At 35.3% G+C, this 19,648-nt stretch overlaps 1 protein-coding gene across 2 annotated transcripts in view; it reads left to right on the forward strand.

Annotated features, from left to right (window-relative positions):
- Nucleotides 1-2,370: 2,370 nt before the first annotated feature.
- Usp8 (ubiquitin specific peptidase 8) overlaps nt 2,371-19,648 on the forward strand; it is a 56,547-nt gene continuing 39,269 nt past the window's right edge. The window contains exons 1-4 of one of the 2 annotated variants that reach the window (XM_076850773.2): nt 2,371-2,509; nt 12,197-12,365; nt 13,909-14,053; nt 17,131-17,216. In XM_076850773.2, the coding sequence (XP_076706888.1) occupies nt 12,262-12,365; nt 13,909-14,053; nt 17,131-17,216 (335 nt within the window). In that variant the 5' untranslated portion in view covers nt 2,371-2,509; nt 12,197-12,261. The remainder of the gene's footprint in view (nt 2,510-12,196; nt 12,366-13,908; nt 14,054-17,130; nt 17,217-19,648) is intronic. The other variant, XM_076850772.2, reaches the window with a different exon arrangement.

Here is a 19,648-nt window from a genome sequence, read left to right on the forward strand (position 1 = left end):
CATCCCCAGCCCTAGAATATGTTATTCTTAATAAACATGTTTTAGTTACCTAAAAGTTCCTATATAGTCTGTACTCCACTCACTCCCAACCCCTCTGAGATCTTCTCCTATCATGATCTCTCTGGGCCAGAACTATGGCTTCTGTGCTATTCCTCCCGCATACCCAACTTCTTCTGCCTCACTTCTTGAAAGCTCTTGTCTCACATGTATCCATGGCTTGTTCCCTTTCTTACCCAAGGTTCTATAGAAATATCACTTTTTCAGTGGGGCCTTCATTGACAGTTCCATCAAAAACACTACTGTCCTTAAGGGCCCTTTAGACTGGTTTATTTTTTAGTACTTAACTCTTTTTTTGTGTGTGGGGGGGTACCTGGAATTGAACTCAGAGGCACTCAACCACTGAGCCACATCCCCAGCCCTATTCTGTATTTTGTTTAGAAACAGAATCTCACTGAGGTGTTTAGCACCTCACTTTTGCTGAGCTTTGAACTCACAATCCTCCTGCCTCAGTCTCCCAAGCTGCTGGGATTACAGGCATGTGCCCCTGCGCCTGGTTAGTACTTAACTTGGCATGATATATATGCAATTTGTTAATTATGTGTCCCCCACTAAAATGCAAGTTAGTTCTTTTGTTGACCAAGGATTTTATATTGTCAATTTAAAACAATGCCTGGATAGAACACACACTAAGTAAATGTGTGTTAAATGAATGAAGAATGAACCAGGCTTTGGACTAGTGAAGGAAAGCATGATCAATATACAGACCATATTTTTTGAACAGTTAGTGACCACTTTGATTTTAGGTGCCATAAATATTGTCTGGATTGTTACAATACATATTTGAAAAGGATCTGGGTTCTATAATTCAATTTAATTAGCACAGTTTCATCTAGGTAACCTTGTTTCTTAAGAATGCTTATTCCACAAATGACATGTTCAAAGCCCACTCTGAGATTTCTGTGAATTACTTAATAATATTCTTGTTCTTTCTACTTTCATTACCTAAGCTCAGTTTTGGAATCATCTTATTTATCTGGTGCCTGATTTCTGTTTTATACGTGTTGACCCACACACGTGTGGACCTTTTCCTGTTTTCTCAAAACCTCTGCAAATAACTTGTATTTTATCAAATTTGACTGAGGTTTTAGGGAAGTGGGGGAATTCCACTTACTGGGGGTAATTTCAGCATTTACATCAAAGCAACAAAAATAACTGTAGATGATTATTAGAGTCCTATTTATTGAATGTTTCTGGGATCTTTTCCTATTGATTTATTCACTCCAATAGCTTCTCTCTTCCTCTTTCGCCTCACATTCCTGCCATCCTCACCCTCAGATTATCAGAGCACTCCAAATTTTTGTTTGCTATTTACTTTCAAACTCAGATCTAGATTTTTCTTTGCTTATCTAAATCCAAGAAGTATTCAACAGAGTGGGGTAAAAAAAAAAACTTATTGTAAGACCCACCGTCAAAAGACAAGTGCATGTTTTCACTTAGTTATCAAAAATCTAAGACTTTGTTTATTCACCAGTCCCAGGTATTACTGTTTATTTCTTATGATCATAAGTCTTGCATGTCTGGGGCAAGTAGTGTATAACTTATGTTTTAAAAAGAGAGAGAGACAGAAATATATTTTTGCATGTATTTCATTGTAATGCAAAGAAAATTAACATTTATTGAAAGACTATTATATGTGAAACAGTGTTGGGCTGGGTGCTTCTATTTATTCGTTACAGTTTTTGAACACATATCACTAAAGACATTTAGTAGACTTCTTCTTCCAGATTTCCCATCATGGGACACCTGGCTGGGGAACTTAGTGACCAAGGCCAGCAGGTCCATTTCAAGCAACTTTATGTTTACAGATAATCGGAGCATCCAATCACCTTTTTCTGTAGTTATCTAGGTCAGAAAGTTAAGAACTCTTTTGTTTTTTTAAGACAGGGCATTTAAGTGACTTAAGTGCGTACATGACAGTGTTTTAGGATCAAGCCTGTTCAAGCCTGTTCTTCTCCCATCACAGCTTGGCTTCGGGAATGTTTAGCCAAAATATCGGGTGATTCAAATCCCCCTTTCTATTTTTTTTCTAATTTTCAAACTGAGAAAAATTCGTAAAGATGCAAGAACACAGCTTTGTTCGCGGCAAGACCCAAGATGAGAAGTGACATTAGGGCGAATTCCTGGAAACGGGGTGTGCCGATGCTGCTGAGGGCATCCGCTGACGTTCACAACCCAGAATGTCCGGAGTCCTTCCGCGCCCTCCAGCACAGGCCTCACTGACAGAGGCGGGGCGGGGGGAAGGGAGGAGCCACGGCCACGCACGCGAAGCTCCGCCCCACCGTGACGTTTAGGGACGCGACGCGCCGCCACGCAATGCAAATCGGGAAAAGGGGATGAGCTGAGCTGGGCTGGTTTCCGTCGGGATAGCGAAGGCTAGTTCTCCTCGGTTTGTTGGGAGATGGGCCTGTGGCAGGGAGGCCGGCGTTCGTGAAGTACGCCCGGCGCTACGGTGAGTGCAGGTCAGGTCTCTGGCCTTTGTTTCATGGGGATTCGTCCTCGGTGAACCTTCTACCCTTCCACCAGCTGTTGGTCACCAGGGAGATTAGCCCTGCCCGCGGAGGTGGGACGACCCCAAGAACTGGCTGGGAGAGGAAAGGCCCAGCCTCTAACATTTCCAGCTGTCCACCTAGGTTGCCCAGAAAGTTTCGTGTGGTTTTCCGGTCTCAGAAGATGGTCTTGACCATTTCTTCTTTCGCATGGACACTAAGACCCAATTTTGACCTCTTTCCTCGTTACTCCGTTTTCTGATTTTTTGTTTTTTTCTGTGTATCTACAATCCCAGGCCTTACTACAACCCCTGACAGTTTACAAATTCTTCCTGTGCCCCAGCCACACTTGGTTTTAGTGAAGTGAAAACATGAGTTTAATAAGCTAATCAGAGTTAAAACTGACTTCCTCTAGCAGAAGGATTTCTTTAGAAAATATGCCTAATATTCTAGATTGTGTCACGGACAAGTTAATTTCACCTCTACTGTACCGAGGAAATTATTAGAATCCTGGATTGCAGTTATGTATTTATACATAAAGCTGCAGACTACACTCCTGGGTTTATTTCCTCCAGTTTATCCGTGTGACCTTGAATAAGTCACTTAATCACTCACAAAATATTTACCTGACTCTCAGAGGTGTTGTAGAGCCTCAGGAATTTAATATTTGTTAAGTGCTTTAAGGGTTTCAGATCAAAGAGATGTCTACTAGAGAAGGTTTACTCTTTTTTTTTTTTTTTGAAGCTGCAGAGCATCCTTATTTCTGTATATATCTTGCTGCATTAAAGATGCCAAGTGATAATTGTTAAAAAGTGTTCCTGTTGTAGACTTGTTCTGCGGCTTTGCAGTGTAAGCAAATTTTTCATTTCGTCCCAGTCTGTTTAAGATTCATTGTTGAGTGTCATTCATGATAGTTTCTCATCATTACAATAAGGTGATGGCAGTTGTTGTATATTTTTATCGAACTGGTATGGCTGCATGAAATAATGTATTCCTCTTCTTGTGACACATTAGGTGTATCTTTAAAATTAATAAGAATCCTGCCACACATCTGTCATTAATAGAATTTTACATGGACATGTATTTTATTTGGGAAAACTGCATAAGAAAAACAAATATTTTAAAGGTGCTTTGAAAAACATTTAAAAATATATTTACTTGAACTTTATTAATTATCAGGGGCATTTGTTTATTGATGTGTACATAGTGGGAAAGAACCAGAATGACTTCTTAAAGCAAGAATACTTGAAAAATAAAGTCAGCATATCAAATTTTTTAAATAAAATATCTAGCATTTGACTTTATTATGTGGTTTTCTATATGAAAATGCAGTCATTTTTGTAGAAGTCAAAGGAAAAGAGCCCATTCAAATTTATTAGTTGCTAATAAAATTAAATATAACTAAGGAAACATTTGAAATAAATGTATTTTATGTTCTAGCTACAAGATTCAAGGCCACCCTGGGCAAAAAAATGAGACCCTGTTTCAGTAAAGAAAGGAAGAAGTTTCACTATTATTCCAGTTGCCTTTTGCTGCATCATAAGTCACTCAAAAACAGTAGCTTAAAACTACAATTTAGTATCTCTCATGTTTTTTGTGGCTGACTGGCCTTAGGTTATTCTCACTAGGGTTTCATGAATTTTTAGTCAAATAAGTTGCTAGGGTTGGAGTTAACCTGAAATCTCAACTGGATTCCTGGCTCACTCACATGGATGGCAATTGATGTTGGTTGAGAGTTCAACTGGTGTGTCTACACATAACTTCTTAGTGTGTCTTGAACCTCTTACAGCATGATTGCTGGAGTCCAAGAATACATGTTTGAAGACACAGGAAGAATAAGCTGCTAATATCTTAAAAGCCTGGATCTAGAAATTGTCACAGCAGTATTCCCAATATACTCTACTAGTTAAAGCAACCAAAGAGCTGTGTCCGCATCAGATGATAGACTCCCCACATGCCTGCCTTTTTTTTTTTCCCCCTTGGTGTTGCTGGGGAACCCAGGGCATTGCACTTAATAGGCAAGCACTATACTACTAAGTTATACCCACAGCCAGATTCCTACCTTTTGAAGCAAAAAATACCAAAGAATTTGGCATCTTCATTAAGCTCACTGTAATTTTGATGACAAGGTTGTATTGGACTTATATTTAGATTCTATAGTCAGTGAAGAATAAGGTACACTTTTAATTTCTTTAATCATAGTGCTTTATATCTTTATGGCATATTAAAAATTTTCATAGAAAATTTTTCTATATATATTTTAACTCAATACAGATGGCAATCCTATAGGAGCAGAGAGATTGTTTTTATTTCATTTTGCAGATACAAGTAAACTGGAAATGTAGTGGTGTGTGGGTTAGGGGAATTTAAGGAATTTGCTAAACAACATGCGATTAATGAATGGAAAATAAAACTAAGACCTACAACATTCCCTTAGTATTAAATGTATTAGTGGTAAATGGTAAAATTTTATATTAAATGTATTTGGAATTCTGTACTTAAAATCATACTAATTCAAGTGAAACAGTACTAATATACAGTGAATTAAGTTAATGTTAACTAAGTCTCATCTCTTGACTAACACAGTACACTTTAGTTTTTTGTAAGACTGAACTCTCTGGAACATACCAATAATGAGCAAATATACATGTCTTTCTATTATAGTGAAATGAAATTGTTACATATTGTAATACTGTTTTCAAAATAACTCAGTCTGAAAAAAGTTATAGGCATAGGACTCCTGGAGCTCTTATTTTAATTTCTCAATACAGAATCTTTAAATGAAAAGGATTTCATTCTTTTATCAGATTGGAGAGTATATGATTTAAGATGCTGATTTCAGTTGGAAATAAGTTGTCATCTTCCTATTGTTGCTTCTAGAAATATTTGTTGCTATCTTTTCTTTATGTTCATGGTTCTTAGTCTTGGCTGAACATTAGAATTCACCTGGGGAGCTTTTTTATAATATCTATGTGTAGAGCCCCTCCCTGAAGATTCTGACTTAACTGTTGAGGGGTAGGACCTGGGCCTCAATATTTTTTAAACGTTCTCAAGGTGATTTTAATGTATAGCTAGGACTAACAGCCATATCATTTTCTTTCCTTTCTTTTGTTCTCCCCCACTCCTTTTTTGGGTACATAGTGGGGTATGGTTCCCTACTTACCTATTTTGCAGCTATTTTAAAAAATTGGGCAGCAGGGCATAGTGGCAAATACCTGTAATCTTAGCTACCTGGGAGGCTGAGGCAGGAGGACTGCAAGTTTGAAGCCATCCTGGGCAATTTAGACTCTGTTTCAAAATAAAATTAATAAGGCTGGGGGTCTAACTCAGCTGTAGGGTGCACCTGGGTTCAATTCCCAGTAACCTCCTCTTCCGGAAAAAAAACACACAATTAAATTTAAAAAATGGGCAAATAATGAAGGAAAAGATAAAAGAAATGGATTAAAGTTTTAAGTGTAGACAGACATCTAATTTAGAAAATCTTTTGTTTCTAGGAATGGTCTCTAAACAGATTTTGAGTTGGTTTGCTAGTTCCTGTATTTTGGCACTAAGCATTACCATTATTTACTTGTCTTTCATAGTAAGGGGTAGAAACTCTACGGTATATATGTATATATTTTTGTATTCTTTGTAGCGCTCAACATTGCACCTCGTATATAGTAATGTTTACCATAATGTCTAAATGTTTACTATATTTAAATTTGTTTATGTTGTTTGTGGTTAGACCTAGGGATAGTTATTTCATTCTTATTTTTCCCCCCTTAGTATTTTAAGAACTCTGTAAAACTTTCTTGGAATTGTCTTCCCTTGGTTTCCATGATATTGCACTTTCCTGATTTTCCTTCATTGTAATGACTCCTGCTTTTTTTTCTGAATATTTTTTCCTTTAGACTCACCAGTTCTGGATCCTTCAAGTAAATTGTCAGCTGAATAGAAACAGCTCATTTCCTTGATGATTTATTCTCCTGATTTTTGTTACTACTATATATGATGTCTGTTTTGTTTTTTAAAAATGTATTTATTCTTTTTTTTGAGATGAGGATCTTGCTATGTTGCCAAGGTTGCCTCCACCACTGGGTTCAAGTGATCCTCCTGCCTAAGCCTTCTGAATAGCTAGGACTATAGGAATGCACCACCATGTCCACTCAACTGCTGTCCATGTTTTTAAAAGTACTATAGAAGTTTTAAAATATGCTACACAGAAAATGAAGAAAATAGAATTGTTCTAAACCAAATCCTAGATAGCTTCATTTCAGTGTCACTACTTCATCATTTCCCAAATAATTGGGATTATAAAAATTAACTTTAGTGCCTTAATAGTTGATGCACAGATTTAATGTCTGATCATTCAACTGCTTTGTAATTAATTACATATTTATACCTGTGTCAAGCCATCTTTCTTTAGACACCATTCTCTTTATCATTATGTACTTTCCTGTAAATCAGTGGTTCTTTCTTGGGGGTAATGTACCTCTCAGGGGATGTTTGGCAGTGTCCAGAGACTTTTGGGTATTGACTTTAATGGGAAGAGGAGGGATGCTACCAACATCTTACACTCTATAGAGCAACCTCCCACAACAGTTTTATCTGGCTTAAAGTGTCAATTTTATTAGGTTGAGAAATGCTGCTATAAACGGATCAGTTTTTAACCTACAGTATTATTCATTTTTGTTTACAGCATTACCTTTTTCACATTTCACAGGGGAGGAAAAAAGGGGCGGGGAAGAGGGAAGGAGATATTGAGCTTATCTGTCTGTAAGCAAAACACAATACTCATTTTAATCAGTATTCTACCAAAGCATGTTTCTGCCTTTTTGTCTTTTTTTCCTGCAGTGGTCTTCTAGCTGTTCTTTTCCATAGTATCCTTGTTCCTGTCTGTTTTGAATACAACTTGCATAATCTCCGATTTGACCACACTGAGAATATTTTTTTTCATCAAGAACTGGCTTTTATTGCCTGCTGAGTTAAACAATTTTGGATGGCTTCAAAAGTCCTCCACAATGTTACTATCTCCTTATCTAATATAATTTAATTATTATTGTTACCTAACAGTTATTTAGTGTTAACAGTGAGGACTACCTAGGTAGGTGCCAGGGATACAAAGACATCAGTGGATTCCCTTGATCCGATTGATTATTTCTCAATAATTTCTACAGTATACCTCATTTTTCTCCTGTTCTAATTTCTGATTTTGTATCTTTGTTCACGGTGTCTCTCTTTTGAAATGCTCTCTTTTCTCACTCTGTTCTTAGTTAAATCTTATCTTTGGGGCCAGTTTCTGTCTCTGCCTCATCATGTCCGCATACTTGTCCTTTGGTCCAAATACCACACTGAAGGAACAATACAGATAACAAGCAGTTTAGGGGTCAGACCAAACAGTGAACTCTAGGAGCTGGAACCTTCAGGGACAGAGAAGTGAAACTTAAGATGGCTTTTGAAGGAAGAAAGGCCAGCACGAAAGATGAGAGTGTACATTCTGGATTGGAAGCAGCTTTATCTTTTCTAGTTATACTGAATTTTCCTCACCTTGTGACTTTCCAGTGACTAGAGTCACAATGTATAGTGTAACAATTAATTTGTTACTTATTAATGAGTATTAATTTGTTCTTGGCAACTAGACAAAGAGATATGTAATCTGAAGGCCTATTCTCTATGTCCCCTAGAGTAGTGCTATTCAAAGTAGCCAGTCTGAATCATTTAAAGTCCTTTCCTTCAGTGTCAAGATAAAAGCCTGCCCCATAATGTAAGTCAATGCACTGTTTTCTATGGTGAGAAAGTCTTGCTACTATAAAAAGGTCAATGTGCTTAACTGATGTACATTCTATAACAAGCTTCCTGTTTTATCAAGACTGTTAACAAATACTTTTCCATTGGTCTTTGGATGACACTTGAAGTAGCATTACTGTAATGAGAGAGATTAGAATGTTTTAAAAAATTTTAACCTCTAATAAGAAATACATTTTATATTTTAATCCAGTATTGTATACATATGTTTATACACATTGTATCAGTATGTTTTCTGTTACTATAATGAGACATGTGAGGCCAGATACTTTATAAAGAAGAGAGGTTTGTTCAGCTCAGTTTTGCAGTAAAAAGTCCAAATAGCATAGCACTGGCCCTTGCAGAGGCCTCCCTAACTGCATCACATTATGGTGGATGACATGTTGGGAGTGGGTATGAGAGGGAGAGATCATATGGTGAGACAGGAGCCAGAGAGGTACACTGGGGACTCACGGGGTCCTACAAGTCCCTCATGCCTCATACCTTCCAAGGGAAGTGCCCACTAGGCCCTACCTCTTAAAGGTACCAGCACCTTTCACTATGTGTGCCATACTCCTATATTTTCTATTTTGCATATTTTTAAAATGCTAATTGCAATGTCATGAATTTTGTGGTTGGGGGATACCAAGGATAGAATCCAGAGATGCTTTTTACCATTGAGCTACATCCCAGCCCTTTTTACTTTTTATTTTGAGACAGGCTCTTATTAAGTTGTTGCTGAGGGTCTTGTTAAGTTGCTAAGGCTGGCCTTGAACTTGGCAATCCTTCTGCCTCAGCCTCCTGAGTCACTGGGATTACAGGTGTGAGTCACTGCACCTGTCTTGATGTCATGGATTTTAAAAACACTGCCTTCAAGCATTTAGCACATTGTGCTTAGAAAATGGCAGAAGTTTTAGCAGTAATTAAATCTTTTTTTTTTTTTTTGGTAGTTGTAGTTGGACAGAATGCCTTTATTGTTATGTGGTTCTGAGGATCGAACTCAGTGCCTCACGCATGCTAGGCAAGCACTCTGCCATTGAGCCACAGTCCTAGCAGTAATTAAATCTTGAGAGAGGATTGACTCTTCTTAATACTTCATGATTATTGTAAAATGTTATTTCATCAGTACTTAGTTCTCTGTGTCATTTTGCATTGAAGAGTGTGGAGTGGATTATATGAGATTTAAGAGATAGCCAGAGTCTCAGAAGATAGAAGATACAGTACTGAGTACCAAGTACAACTGTCTGAAGAGCAGATATGGGGAGAGATGGTGGGTGACTAAGAAAGACAAAACTCTTATTGTTACTGAGACCTTGACAGTGGCTGTTGTAAAGCCCCAGTTAGGATATCAGGACCAATTTAGTAACTGTGAACCTCAATTTTCATTTTTATTTTTTTTTTAAAGAAGACTTTTTAATCATTATTTTGTGGTTCAAGTCATCTAATCTACCATCTGTCTGTGGAAAGATTCAGTGTTGTCAGGATCTTGCTTTTAGACTAACGCTGGAGTTCTTATTCTTTGTTAGATTTACACGTCTCTAATATTTTTTGGTCTTTAAAGAATTTTTTCTTATATATACTTATTTTCTTTAAATTTGTGATTTTTTGAAGCATAACATAAATATATTATTATATTTAGTTTGTTCTAGATCCAAACAGAATCCATAAATTAACATCCGTAGCTAATGAACATGTATTCTTGAATAGGAATCAGTTGGCTTGCCATTGTTGCTACTGCTTTTTTCTTTGTTTTAAACTATTGCAACCAAAATAAGGAAATTCATTTAGTTATTTTGGCATTGATTTATTTATGTCGGTTCATATTGAGTTTTCTTTAATGGCAAAATGCAGATGACATCAAAAATATAATAATTATGTTTAGGTTGGATATGTTTCTTTGCTTTCTCATTTGATTAAGGGGAAAAAAAAAAAAAAACTTACCCTCTGTTTGACTTCTGCATTAACATGTGCTTGTGGAAGTGAAAGAGCAATTAAAACAATGCTGGAAGTATTTTTAACACCCAGCATCGTTGGGCTGGGGATGTGGCTCAAGCGGTAGCGCACTCACCTGGCATGCGTGCGGCCCGGGTTCGATCCTCAACACCACATACAAACAAAGATGTTGTGTCCGCCGAAAACTAAAAAATAAATATTCAAAAACTCTCTCTCTCTCTCTCTCTGTCTCTCTTAAAAATAAATAAATAAATAAATAAACACCCAGCATCGTAATTCCACGGAATAACATATACAATTTTGTAAATAAAAATAGAAGCAACTGGTTCTTTGGACTTTGGAGAACATTGTTGAACTCTTCTCAAAAATCAGATAAGGACAGAAAAGGCAACTTAAAAAGTATAATTTTTCTCCTAGAAGCTCTTGCCAAAATCCTTGGTGACATCATAATGTTATCCCTATACTTTTCTTCCTTATGTCTAATCATTTTGCCAAGTTCTGTCATTATATCTTTGCAGTGTTTCTTGTATCTGCTGCCTCCCATTCCATCTCAGCTGCCCTAGTTCTGACCTTCGTCATCTTTGCCTAGGATCATTGTAATAGATAACTAGTGTTTTTCCTATTTTCAGTCTCTTAAGCCTAAGTTTGTACTCTTTGTTAATTTGGATAGCATAACTCTCTTCAAGATCTTTTTGTGGCTCTTCATTACCTTCAAAGAACAAAGCAAATGCTTCAGTGTGACATTCAAGGTCTTTTTAAAAAAATCTGTTTCAAGACTATTTTTTCAGGTTTTGCTGCTTAGTAGATCTTGTTCATTCTCTGTAACAGCTAATTTCTAAAGATATGTTTTACTTTCTTAACTCTTTCCTCATATTGTTCCTTACCTCTATTGGAAGCTTTCTATCATCGGTATATCAACTGCTTTCTCTTTTGTGATCACTTCCAAGATCTCTGTAGTCTGTAGTCATACTTAATTTTCTCTCTTAATTTTTCTTATATTACGTTATTTGTACTTATAGTACATTATTTATAACTCCATAGTTTGATATCATAGTATATTGTATTATATTGCTGCTTATGCTTTATCTTTAACATTAATTTTTGTATAAAGTTATTTGGGTCCTTGAAGTTTTTGTTTGGTGACACATACGGTCTTGCCAAGAATCCCCATTTGGCGATCTCCCCTGATCTGCCCCATCTGCAAGCATACCTGCTATGCATACACACATATCACAACTTAATTGATAAATTGATACATTCCTAGCCATTCTTCCTCTTATCTTCATTTTTTACTACCTGCTCTATCTTCCTGTTCAGAATTTTCCAGAGCATACAAGGAAACAAAAAAAAGTCACAAAACATCAAAGACCTTTACAAAGTAAACTAGAGTACATTAATGTTTTCTGGTAGAAATAAACATGTTCTTTTTTTCCTAGCTCTGTATAATATGGCCTTGCCTACAACTTGCTTTTTTTTTTTTTTATAACCTGATATTATCAATGAGAAAAAAGTATTTCTGGATGAAAATGTCCTCTACTTGTGATCTGTACATTAATGTAGTCTTAATAGAAGAAAACTGTAAAAACTCTTATTCTTCTTACTGCTGGTTAATTTAACAGCTAAATTTCCTAATAATGCAAAATGATACAAATAATTCATTTAATGAAAATTTGAAAAAAATTGTTTATTTATACCTTATGTTTTTGAACTCCCCAAATAGATATTCAAGATCATTTAAAATTAACTCTGTTTGCAAAGAATACAGTTTAGAAGCTTTTTGTTGATTTGTTTTGTTTGCTTACTTATACATAGGTTTGAACCATGTTAGGCAAGTGTCTACTACTAAGCCATACACCCAGCCCAAGAGTTTTTTAACTGCTCTTTTGCTTTATTGTGAGTGGGGAAAATTAGTGGAATTATTTGTTTTTTTTCAGGAAACAACTATTTTTCATTAAATACACCACCCATTGTGAAAGTGGATAAGTAAAGATTATTCATCATGCCTGCTGTAGCTTCAGTTCCTAAGGAACTCTACCTCAGTTCTTCACTAAAAGACCTCAATAAGAAGACAGAAGTTAAACCAGAGAAAATAAGCACTAAGAGGTATGTATCCTCTGCTAGTTTGATTGAATCATATTAATTTTAGTTCATTTCCTTATTCAAGTTAGATGAATAGTCAATTTAAAGTTTATTTGAAAAATAATACCATCACATGAATACAGTAAGACTTTAGAGAAGTTCTTAACTTTATCTTCACAGATTATGTATATGTTCTGCTTATATGCATAATAACTGCTTTCTGGACAGTATGTATAGTAGATCATATGTTTAAGAGACAAAGAATATTGAGGGTTTTATAAACCATTGTCTTTTCATAAAACATTATAAAAATGATGTTTATTCTTGTTACTCCACATGTGAGTTATGATGCTAGCATAATCTTTCTTTGATCAAAAGAGAAGTAATAGGTAGTTTTTGTTCACTATTCAGTAAGGTATTATCTTGTGTCAGTTCAACCTTGGCTTTTAACTTAATGATTTATTCTATGTATTTTTGTTTTTGAGGATCCATCTACCTGCAGAGGCAGGGCTAGAGATGATGCCTTCTTGATAGAGATTATAGAATCTGGCCTGAATAAAATATAAAGTCATCTGGTTATTTCAGTATTTACTGGAAATATAATTTTGCTAAAAATGATGTTTAATAAAATTGTAAACCAGTTAGTTATATCTCTGTTAAGGGACAGAAGACAATAACAGAACTTTTATTCTGAATTTATTTTGACCAACAAAGGAGATTAAGAGATAAATAAGTAACCACATTATTATAGCATCAAAAATGAGTTTTTCAAAAGCAAAGTGGACCTAGACACCATATCCCCCATATTTTGGGAAAGCAGACTTTATAAATTAAGGGGGAAAATAGGTACTTCATGACAAGATACATAGGAGGGTCTCAATATTGATATGTATGATCTCAAATGGACCAATAAATAGATGTCCATGGAAACCTATGAATGCACAGAGACATCTTAATGAATCATTTTTTTAAGGGAAATAAATTGAAGATGGGAAGAAAACAAAACATCAAAAATTACAAGAGAAAGGTAAAAATGCTTAAAAAGATCAGGAAAGAAAAATCCCAAAATGAACTGAAATTTCTAAATGTTACCAAGACAAAAATGGGCTTTTTTTTTTTTTTTTTTTTTTTTTAAGATAACCTTTTTTGGGAAGATTAAGAGGGATTGTGAATTATTTCTTAGGGGCTAAGTTGATGGTATTGATGGATGACAAGGAAAGCAGTTCTATTTAACTCTTGTATGTGACTTTCTAATAAGAAACAGTGGGAAAGATAAAGCCACTTTTAAGCTTTCTCAAAGCTGAAGGACAGAAGGATTTTTGAAATAGGACCTAAAATGGGTCATTCCTTTCTGGCAGTGTCTGACTTATATCTGAGATCACCCGTACCCCAGAGGAAGTGGTTTAAGTTGTTTACATCCAAACATATCTAACTATGTACCAGTTGAAGTAGTTCAACCTAAATCATGACATTTACTCTATCAAGGTTATCTGTGAAATTTATATATGACCTATAATTTTTTTCCCAAATGTCAAGTATTTTAATTATTTTTCCTCTTAATTTTAAGTTATGTACACAGCGCCCTGAAGATCTTCAAGGCAGCAGAAGAATGCAGATTAGATCGTGATGAGGAAAGGGCTTATGTTCTATATATGAAATATGTGTCTGTTTATAATCTGATCAAAAAAAGACCTGATTTCAAGCAACAGCAGGTACCTTTTATTTTTGCATTTTTTATTTGCTGTTTTTGCATAATGGAATGATGGATTTCCCCTAAAGGTTTTAATAACAATGATATTTCTTTTCCTTTCTGCCGCCTCTTTTTATTTTCCCCTTGTGGTGATGGGGATTGAATCCAGGCCCTCAGTCATGCTAAGCAGGTGCTGTACCAATAAGTTGCATCCCTAGCCTAACAACAAAATTTAGATCACATTATACAACGTCAAGTTCCAACTCTTATATTGATAGAAAAAGCAAACTAAAGATATGTTTTACTATTTTTAAATATATATGTATGTATATACATGTGTGTTCCCATATGCATGCACTTTTATTTGACCTTGGATTAGTACAAGTTTATAGCAATAAAGATTCATAATCTGCTTTCTGTTTTAATAAATTATTGGCAGGTCAGGTGGAAGTGGAAGAATTGAGTTTACTCATGTGTTAAATTAGATCTCAGCTTATAACATTAATACTGATCACTTCTAAAACCCTTTAATTTTAAATTATGTTCTGCTCTTGATTTGTTGAATAGGTGTTGTTAACCTTTCATTTGTTGAAGCCATGGGTAGTGATGGAGGATGGAGGCAATGTAAATGAAGACTAGCATAGGTGTTGATGGAGAAAATGGTTTCATTTTTAATTGTACTAGAAACAGGCAAAGAATGTAGAGGTCATATTAAGAAAGAGGAAGTGTGTTGTATTGGTTTCCACTTTTTTCTCCTTTCTCTTCCTGCTGGGGATTATACCCAAGGCCTTAAGCATGCTACTAGGCAAGTGCTCTACCATGTAGCTACATCCCCAGCCCTGGTTTCATCTTAGGAATGATTTTGCTCTCACACAATAGTAGCAAAGGGGTGTCTATAGATTTACTAACTGATAAGAAGCTATTCTTAATATTCAGATTTTTATTTTACTCTCTGGTGGTCAAATTGGCTTGTCTCATTTAAATTAACTTATAACAAAATTTCTCTTATTTGAAGTTACCTTTTTTCCCCTAGAATAGCATGACTAGTATAATTTGTTTTGGTTGTTACTTAAGAGATAATTTTAATGTTGTAGTTAATGTTGATAAGTCACTGTTAGTGTTTTTCCCCACCAGTGAAATTATGCTGAAAATATTTACCAAGTTTTAGACCTAGTTTTGAAAAAGTGTCCTTTTGCATTTGGAAGTTCATCTGCTTGTCCACAAATGGATGAATTGATCTGGCCATGAGAGAAACATTTTTATATATTTATGTATTTTTGTGTTGGGGATTAAATCCGGGATACTCTACCACTGAGCTATATCCCCGGTCCTTTTTTTTTTTTTTTTTTTTTTTTTTTTTGGTGGTGTTCCTCAGCCAACCACAGGGCCTTGTATGCTTCAGGCCAGCGTTCCACCATGAGCTGCTTCCCCAGTGCCCCCATCCCTAGTCCTTTTTTATTTCTTATTTTGAGACAGCTTCTCATTCTGTTGCTGAGGGTCTCAATAAATTGCTGAGGCTCATCTCAAACCTTGCAATCTTCCTGCCTCAGCTTCCTAAATTATTGGGATGATAGGCAAGAGTCACCACACTTGTTAGAGAAAAACATTTTTTAAGATTTTTAGACATACTTATCTGCAGATGAGAAGCAGAGGTCTGCCTAAATTCAAACTTCTTGTATGCTGGTTAAAATCTGTTAATATGGAATTGCCTAAAGAAAGTGTAAACTGGGTGCAGTGGTACACACCTGTAATCCCAGTGAGTTGGGAAGCTGAGGCCGTAGGATTGAAAGTTAGAGGGCAATCTCAGCAATTTAGGAAGACCCTGTCTCAAGACAAAAAAATAAATAAAAAGGGCTGGAGATATAGCTCAGTGGTAGAGTGCCCCTGAGTTCAATCCCTGGTACTGCAAAAAAACAAAACAAAGGCATAAACATTGCTTACTAAAATACATTTTAATTAATTAAATTTTTTTTGATACTAGGGATAGAACCTAGGGCTTTTTACATGCTAGGCAAGCTGTCTATCACTGAGGTAAGTCCACAGGCCTTTATATTTATTTTTAATTTTATTTTGAGACAGGATCTTGCCAAGTTGCCCAGACTGGCTTCAAACTTGTGATCCTCTTGCCTCAGCCTCCCATGGAGCTGGGATTATAGGCATGCATCCCCCCACCCAGCTATTTGAGATTTGAGATTTGGACAAATCTGGTGTTTGCTTTTTTTGCCATTGTGATAGGTCTATTTTTATGTACTAGTTTACTATTTACTATTTTATGTACTACCTTACTTTTTGTTATAGTTTTAGAAGCTAGTGGTTGTTTTTTCTTTGATAAGGTTGGGACTGTTTTTTCTAGCTAACCTTTTTTCCCCTTGAGCAGGTTGGGAGTAAATTTTAATTGATAAAGAGATTTTTCCATTCCCACAGTGTCTGTTACATTTCCAAAGGGAATATGTAGGTGAAAGTGGCAGAAGTTCAGGTTAGGAAGCTGCCTGCAAAGGCTCAGGTAACCTAGACTGTTACTGTATATGCTACAGTTATTCAGTTCTTGGCTTTCAATAAAAGGATTATTTTCATTTGCTCTGTCTAGAGTTCTTACAACTGTTTTTTTGTTTGTTTGTTTGTTTTTGTTTTAGTCTAACCTCTCTAGTGTATCTCAAGTATGTGAGGTATTAAATTTAATTCACTAAGTATATTGCCCCTTAATTAGGTAGGGACAGAATATATGTCAATTTTTTCAGAAACTTGTATTTCTCACTCTTTATACTACCAAATATTTAAGATTTAGGTTAAACTTAATTTAGCAAACTTTCTCTAGGAAAGGACATAGTACCTTTATAGCCTGTGCATTGGAAAAAATCAGAAGGTATTGTGGGGTTTTTTTAGCATGCTAATGGTATGAGGAGATACTTTTGGAGACATTTGGAGAATAAATTGTGCATTTCTGTGGGTGAAAAGCTTTTCAAGGTGTCTCAATTATAATAATGTTTTTGTTTCAAAAACACTGCTTTATGTAAGCACCATGTTTTTAGTATTTTTAACATCAGTGCTATGTGCAGTACCCAGTACTAATGGTATGGCATGGTTTTCCTGTAATTTTAGGAGTACTTTCATTCAATACTTGGACCTACAAACATCAAAAAAGCTATAGAAGAAGCTGAAAAACTCTCTGAAAGCCTTAAACTGAGGTACAGACATTATTATCAAATCTTGAAAAGAATGTAAATTTAACTTATAAAAATATTTGTCCATTTATATCTTATCATGTGTAAAATATCCAAGTTCCTAGAATTAAGATTTCTGTTAACTGGGACACAGAAATTAGAATATTTTTCTATATCACCTATAGTTCATATGTTACTATCAGTATTTTTTATTGGAATTTTAAAAGTATTTAGAATGATAGATTGTAAAGGTAAGTGTTGGTATATTAAATTAGAACTCCGGTCCAATTTTTTTAAGTTAAAATATTTGTAAATTTCTGATTGTATTCTTCAGAAAAATTTAATTCTTCACATGCTCCATGTTATACTGTGCTACTGGATACTGGTCTTAAGGAAATGAAGTATTTACTCTTACTTTTCATTTGCCTATAGTTGCAAAAGTTATTTATGTTTACAGAAAGATCTGATTCTGGAATTTGCTATGACTGTCTTACCAGGCTTAAAATGATTACAGATGTCAAATGGTGTGTTTCGGCTTTTAGTTTATTGCTATTATAGACAATTTAATGGTGTCATATAGACCATAGTAAATGAATTTCTGCCCACATCTGCAGCATAAGAATTCTTGATGGATAAATTTAAAAACATTCCTAGTAATATGACATATTGAGGGGAGAACAGTGGAACTGGTTTCAAGCAATACATGCTGCCAAAGCCTGGCTAGTGAAAAGGGGCATACTGAGAAATTAACAACACAAATGGTAGAGAGAAGAGGGAAACCAGAAGGTTTAACCAGGCCAATGTATTTATGGTTTGAACTTTCGTTTCCACTGAGAATGTATCATATTACTTGTATTCTAAAACATTCTTTTAAAAAGAAAGATTGAAACTTTTTTTTGTTGTTGCTGGGAAGCAAATCAGGACCTTCCCCCTGCCAGGCAAGTGCTCCACCACTGAGCTATGCCTCCAGCCCCTGAAACATGTATTTTTAAAAGACAAAAACACCAAAAATTAAATACTTGAGTTCAGGTGGCAGGATTATTATTTTTTAAAGTACTTTTTTAGTTGCAGCTGGACACAATATCTTCATCTTATTTATTTATTTTATGTGGTGCTGAGGATTGAACCCAGTGCCCCATGCATGTGAGGCAAGTGCTCCACCAGTGAGCTACAACCCCAGCTTGGGTGGCAGGATTATTAATAATGTATCTATTTTAAAGTGTTTATTTACTATTGATATTCTATTGTTTTTGTAATAAAGAAGAGAGGAAAATCTTGTGGTTGCTGAATTCTTCAGAAGGCAAATTAATAAATGTATGATGATTCACACAGAAGTTATGTAGGTTAAAGAAGATCTTTATATAACTCTTTTTAATCCTCATAACTATAACTTATTACTGGGCAAAGGGACCTTGATTATAAGATTTTTAAAAACTTCTAGTACAGTGAATCTTGACTATGAGATCCATTTTGTTACCTGTATTTCTTTTAGATAAATGTGCAGTGTTCAAGTGAAAAGAATTGTTTTGCAGAGTATAGCATCAGAACTATATACATATAAAGGCAGATCCTTCTTGAAAAAAAAATGACACCTTTTTTCTTTAAAAACTCTGTTCTTATGAAGGAAGTCAATGAGAACAATTCAATATTCAAATATTTACTTTTACACAGTAATAGGATGACCTATTTTACAATAATGTTGTTATTGCTGAATGAGCTCTTAGACCCCAGTTCAAGGTTTTTGAATGTACACTGAATTTTTCCTGATTTGTAGATTAATTTGTATCTAGGTGGGGAGAATCATTTCATTCTTGTTTTTCTCCCTAAATGTCCTCTTGCTTCTTGCCATATATGTTTGGTTTTTTCATTGACATTTAGAGCAGTTCTGTATTAACATATCTATCTTCTCATTTATCCTTAATAATTCTCTAATAAGTCACCCACAGACCTCTTCTCCTTTTAAGTTTTTTAAATCTGTACATAGTAGGATTTTCCTTTCATCAGGCCAGCAGTCTGAGAAAGAAATTCGAAACTATTCTGTCTAAATTTTGGAAGATATATTTTAACTTTAAGATGAAAGCCCTAGACACATTGGGTAAATTTTCTGCTAGTTTGCCTGGTCATCTGGTATCATGCAATCTATCTTCCCTCTCCTAGCAGGCATAGTTCCAGATTCCCAAAACACTTTAACCAAAAGACCTAATTAGTATGTGGAAAGCATTTCAGCAACATTTATCATTATGGAATATTTGTTTAAACATTTATTGATTTACCCACTTCTTTCACATCCATGTTAGGGGTTCTCTTAGATTTAATTTTTACCAACTCTGGTGGTATCAGAATTCTCAAGAAATTAAATAGGCAGGTAAAGGAACCAGAAGTCTGTCAGATGACGAGCAAGCCTTGACCTCATTTCAGATTACTAATTGAGGCTCTGAAGTGGAAGCATCATCAAC

The sequence above is a fragment of the Callospermophilus lateralis genome, chromosome 3, assembly GCF_048772815.1.
Source record: "Callospermophilus lateralis isolate mCalLat2 chromosome 3, mCalLat2.hap1, whole genome shotgun sequence".
NCBI classification, from domain to species: Eukaryota; Metazoa; Chordata; class Mammalia; order Rodentia; family Sciuridae; genus Callospermophilus; species Callospermophilus lateralis.